General features: G+C 42.7%; 1 protein-coding gene across 1 annotated transcript; it reads right to left on the bottom strand.

Annotated features, from left to right (window-relative positions):
* Window positions 1–16: 16 nt before the first annotated feature.
* Window positions 17–3,961, bottom strand: LOC128318157 (uncharacterized). Its single transcript, XM_053233537.1, has 7 exons — window positions 3,847–3,961; window positions 2,848–3,125; window positions 2,550–2,661; window positions 2,360–2,454; window positions 2,107–2,133; window positions 1,649–1,954; window positions 17–1,563 (listed from the first exon to the last, which is right to left on the bottom strand). Exons 1-7 carry the CDS (start codon window positions 3,959–3,961, stop codon window positions 1,195–1,197), a joined length of 1,302 nt encoding a protein of 433 aa, XP_053089512.1. The 3' UTR covers window positions 17–1,194.
* Between the last annotated feature and the right edge of the window lie 1,590 nt (window positions 3,962–5,551).

The following is a 5,551-nucleotide window of genomic DNA, read 5'->3' as shown; positions in this document are numbered from 1 at the left end:
ATGCACTGTAGTTATGTACATGATTTTGGAAACCAAAAAAAAATAAAAAATCAAAACACCATGCTACACAGCACCATTAGTGTTTACTGCTTGTAATATTTCGGCTGAATATTGGGCCGGGTCTCTCCACTGCGTAATGGGCAAATGTTGGCTAAAACATCCATCATCTCCATCATAAGAGGCTCATCACTGAGCGAGTGACCATTTTTCGAAAACACGTGCAGTCATCGGTTTGTGCTTGTACGCGTTCGTCAATTTCCTCCCGTTCAGCAACAATATACCTCAGTGCCAGCAAGTCCCCTTTTAACCCTGTCAGAGTTAGAAACATGGCGTCATGTCCGTTTACAAACGTTTGTCATAAAAACAACGCAGAACTGTGATGTTCATGAAATACCGTGTAAATATTCCTTTGCGAGACGAATAGCACCAACAGGGCTGTCTTCGCCTCATTTTTGAAAGCGCGGCGCCACCTGCTGTCTTGCTGTTTCCTCCTGTGTTTCGGATCCTCATGGAAAGTGTACTTCAGCAGCAAGCATAATATTGCTATAAAATGCAACTTGTTTTAAAATTCTTGTTGGATATCGTGTAATTGTGGCTGCTTTTATGCAAGATGTGTAGTGTCGTTTTAACATTTTACAAGATAAATCCCAGTCAGTAACAGCGTGTAAACATATAACTTGAAATGTACGCCATGTTGAGCAACATTATTTTATTCAGTCACAAGCTGGGGAACAATAGTCTGTTTGAAGGGGAAGGCAGGAAAGAGGAAAGTGGAAAAATGAGAGAAAAAGAAAGAAAAAAGAAAAGAAAGGCGAGTTAAAGAGAAATAAGTGATTTGTAATTTTTCTCTGTGGTCAGCCTTTCTTGGTGTCTGGCAGCAAAGACCACCCGCTGCTTGTCAAAATGCAAACATGGATGAGTTACCTGCAATATTGTTTGACAGACCAGCCACGCTATTTTAAATAAAAGAGATTCTTTCTTCTCCTTTTCATTCCTTTTTAAAAATGCCACTCACCTGCTGACTGCTGAGGGTTAGACTAGTTTGATCCCTCAGCTTCACCAGATAATATTCGATCATCCACAGTCTAAGAGTGTGTTGAATAAATCTGTTAACTGTCTGCATGTGGCAGTATGTTATTTTTAGCAGTGGCTCAAATGTTTAAAGGATAGCTCAAAGGTTCAAATGGTAACGTATTATTCAGTGAGTTTTCTAATACTGAGATATTTACATATCAAATTCTCCTCAGTCACTTGAGTGGGAAAATCTGGAGCACTGATACCAGGTGGAATTGTAGACATATCAGTGCTTGAAGTGGCTGACAGGGCGGAGGACGCTGCGTCAGCTGGCAGGGCGGAGGAAGTAGCAGGGTGAATTCTGGCTGCAGTTGTTGTGAGATCTTCTAGCAATGAGGTCAAGGTAGGATCATCAGTTAGGTCCTCCTCAAATCCTCTTAACCACATTAACTTCCTCCAGCAGCTCGTCTGTTGCCTCAGCATTTGGGTCCACCCTCTGAAGCGACTGTCCAGTCTGAGTGAGTAGGTAGTCCACTCCGATAAGCTCCCCTAAAGAAAACAGAATTCAGATTACTAAAGTAATTATGGTGGACCTGAGGTCATTATATGTTTTATTCCACAATGAAAGTCTTACCAATGTACTTCGCAGGGGGCCAGAAGGAATGTATTTCCTCCAAAACACCTTCAGACTGTTTGTTTGTTCAGACTGGTGCACCACCTCCCCTGCATAAGTGACGAGAGAGGATGGCTTGGTGGCCAAGGAAGCTGCTGCCCGGTCCTGGTTCCACCTGTTCAGGCCTTCCAGGAGATAGAGCTGAATATTCAGGGTGTTTGTGCTGGTTCCTGTTAAGAAATAAGGCCATAAACTGGAGATTGTAAGCAGGCATATTATTAAGTGCAGAGTGAATTCTTTGCAAATAAAAATGGTAGTTTTATAGTTCTTTTAACAAATGTGTTAGTATGAATGTATTGTATTGTAATGTATTTGATATACAGAACAGTGAAATGCCAAAAATCCAGAAACCTGGAATGAACCTTTGCATGTGGCAGTGGAAAGACTCCAGTTATGTTGAGCCCCTAGCGCACCTGTACCTGGTGAGCACTTGGTGGTGGCGGTGCCTGTCTCGGTGTGGAGAGACACACCCAGCACATCCTGGATAGGTGGTCAATCAGGCGGACTGTGGTGTCCACTCCTCAGGTACTCTGATGGCAGTAGAGGGCCAGCTCCTTCTTTGAAATTCGCCTGTTCACCAGGTCATCAGTGATGAGAGGGTCCCACTCAAAGATGCACGCTTACAGACATGCCATGAAGGTTGGGTAGAAGGGATGAGTATCAGTAGTGCACCCTGTAGCCAGTCGCCACAAAGTGCCAGATGTCCAGCCTGATGTTCAGGTTAGGCCATCCTCCAAACCTGGTCTGCAGCTTGCTCTGCCCCTTCTCTACACAGCAGCCAGAATCCACATATAGCAGCACACAGGAGCCATCCCTGCCTGCTGGTACCTGCTGACCAGGCCTGACACCATGGAGTCCAGACCAGGGCCTTCCTGGACAGTCAGGACACTGGTGAGGATCTGTCCTCTCTTGTTGGCAACAGAGAACAGCCACTGCACAGTGCCCCAGGCATGCCCGGCCAGCTTCTTCGTGATCTGAAATCACAAACAATATTCACATCTAGCATTAATAACAATACATTCCATAGTGCACACACACAACCTACAACTTATGCTAAACATAAAGTAATGTGTCCAGTCAAAAAGTGTGAAGCAACTAACTTCTACCTTTTTTGTTAAATGCATTTTTAAAATGGTCCCAAATGTTGAGGTGATGCTGACCTTAATATGATCCAGACGGCTTATGATGTCCTTCCCATAAACGGTCAACAGCCACTTGCTGGTAGGCACTTCAATGGGTTCTGGAGGCTCCTGAAAGGCAACAGGGAGGAAGCTGGGGCGATCAGCAAAGACAGCGCACTCCTCCATGTAGTGCGCCAAGTGGTGAAGCCACTCCTCCCCATGGTTCTCCTTTAGCTGTTTTGCCACCAGTCTGGTGGGGCTATTTCCAAGGGTCCTCTCCCTCAGCAGGTGTATGACGGCAAGGAAAGGCAATACGACTAGCAGAAGTCGATAACTGAGTGCTGCATAGGAATGCTCAAGCGCAGGCGTGTGTGTGGCTTATGTTTAGGTTAAATATGAAACATGTCCACCTCTTGTTTATTAGAGAGTAATGTTATGGGATGATGCATAGGCATACTGTATATAGGCATACTAATGATGTTTTTTTTTTTTAGGATGGAGCCAGAGAGGGCATGCACCAGCTTGTGAGCAGCAGCTGTGCTGCACAACATTTGCATAGCCAAGATTTTGCCTCTCCCAATGGAGGATTTGAAACCAGTGGAGGCAGAGGTGGAAAATATCAGAGAACAAGCTGCAGAGAACGATGTGACACCTTGTCTCATCAGAAACAATATAATTTGGCTGATCAGCCTATAAAAGAATTGTAATAAGAATTGTAGCTGTTTTAATGCATTTCTAATTTCACATTTTTGTATTGTCACAAACCATAAGGAGAGTGAATAAATAAATAAGCTGTGCAAAAGAATTGTTGGCATAATGTTTTTATTCTTAATGTTATGATTATTATTTCTGTAAAGCCAGCTTGTAAATAAATTATTTATTGATTAAATTGTGTATGTTGAGAAACAAAATAAGATTGCTGATGTAGTGTTTAAAATTTATTTTTAAATTTTTTTTTATTTAGATGTATGGGATATATTCAGGAATTTACAGTATATTTATTTAGATGTATGGGATTATTTAGATGTTCATAAACACTGTCATTCTCAATTGTGTAGCTGGCCCTTCGCACTAATAGCTGGATTTCAAAGGCAAGTTTCTGTTTCTCAAGCTCAAGCTTCTCCTTTTCCACCTTTAACTTCTCCGTCTCCATCAGAGCTGAAGGCAAGTTGGATCTGCAGCTTCAGTAAAATTCCCAAGGTATGTAATTCAGGCTTTTGTTTTGTTTTTCAGTAATGACCTGCCTTTGTTCAAGTTTTGACCCTATTTCTTGCACTTATTAGGAAACCAGTGATCAGCCTGCCTCCATGTCTGGTGCTCCCCCTACCCCGACCTCTGCCCAGATGGCGAGACTACCTCCACTTAACATATCAGTGGTAACAGAATAGGCCCGTTTACAGACTAAAACGGGCTTCAAAGTGCAAATTTTTAAAAAAACGCCGCCGTTATCGTCTCCATGTAAACACCCAATACGGGAATCTTTGAAAACGGTGACGTCATGCGCGTGCGTAGTACGTGTTAGGTATATAGACATGCGCAGTACGTGTCTATTGTAAAGACAAGTGCGAACAAACATACACAACAATAGCAGAGTACATGGTAGTGTTGCTGCTGCTCAAGAGTTTGCTAACACTTCTTCAACAAAGTGTGGATTTACTTCACCAATATTACAACCAACTAACAAGGTGACAGCGCCAACTACTGGCCTGGCATACGTAATACAGCGTTTTTGGCCGTTATCGCGGATATGTGTAAACGCGAATTGTTTTGAAAACGTTGTCGTGTATACGTGAAACTTTTTGAAAATGCGAGAGAAAAACTTTTCCGTTTTTGACTACATCGTTGTCGTGTAAACGTAGCCTTAGTTTCCACAGTGGCATTCCACCCTGATAGACCCATTAGGGGGTGGGTCGTTATCTCTCCAGGTGTGAAATCTTCATGGCCATTGACACTCTGTCACATACAGCCTTTCTACAAACAAAGTGTCACACAAAAGTTAAATCAATGCATTGTTTTATGCGAATGAATGAACATGTTGTAACAAAGACTCTGGTCTACATAATCCAGTACTCTTGTGAAAATATACAGTCAGGTCCATAAATATTGGGACATCGACACAATTCTAACATTTTTGGCTCTATACACCACCACAATGGATTTCAAATGAAACAAACAAGATGTGATTTAACTGCAGACTGTCAGTAGGAATTACAACAGTTTGCATATGTGCCTCCCACTTGTTAAGGGACCAAAAGTAATGGGACAGAATAATAATCATAAATCAAACTTTCACTTTTTAATACTTGGTTGCAAATCCTTTGCAGTCAATTACAGCCCAAAGTCTGGAACGCATAGACATCACCAGACGCTGGGTTTCATCCCTGGTGATGCTCTGCCAGGCCTCTACTGCAACTGTCTTCAGTTCCTGCTTGTTCTTGGGGCATTTTCCCTTCAGTTTTGTCTTAAGCAAGTGAAATGCATGCTCAATCGGATTCAGGTCAGGTGATTGACTTGGCCAATGCATAACAGTCCACTTCTTTCCCTTCAAAAACTCTTTGGTTGCTTTTGCAGTATGCTTTGGGTCATTGTCCATCTGCACTGTGAAGCGCCGTCCAATGAGTTCTGAAGCATTTGGCTGAATATGAGCAGATACTATTGCCTGAAACACTTGAGAATTCATCCTGCTGCTTTCGTCAGCAGTCACATCATCAATAAATACAAGAGAACCAGTTCCATTGGCAGC

This window comes from Pangasianodon hypophthalmus, chromosome 4, assembly GCF_027358585.1.
Source record: "Pangasianodon hypophthalmus isolate fPanHyp1 chromosome 4, fPanHyp1.pri, whole genome shotgun sequence".
NCBI lineage: Eukaryota > Metazoa > Chordata > Actinopteri > Siluriformes > Pangasiidae > Pangasianodon > Pangasianodon hypophthalmus.
This window is presented reverse-complemented; position numbering and strand designations above follow the sequence as displayed.

Bases quoted from the DNA above. Each gene is read 5' to 3' on its own strand.
- LOC128318157 (XM_053233537.1), bottom strand. From the start codon at position 3,961: ATGGAGACGGAGAAGTTAAAGGTGGAAAAGGAGAAGCTTGAGCTTGAG. The intron at 2,455-2,549 runs GTCTGGACTCCA...GCTGCTGTGTAG, and splicing joins GACTGTCCAGGAAGGCCCTG to AGAAGGGGCAGAGCAAGCTG. The intron at 2,134-2,359 runs GTGCACTACTGA...ACACCGAGACAG, and splicing joins TTGTGGCGACTGGCTACAGG to GCACCGCCACCACCAAGTGC.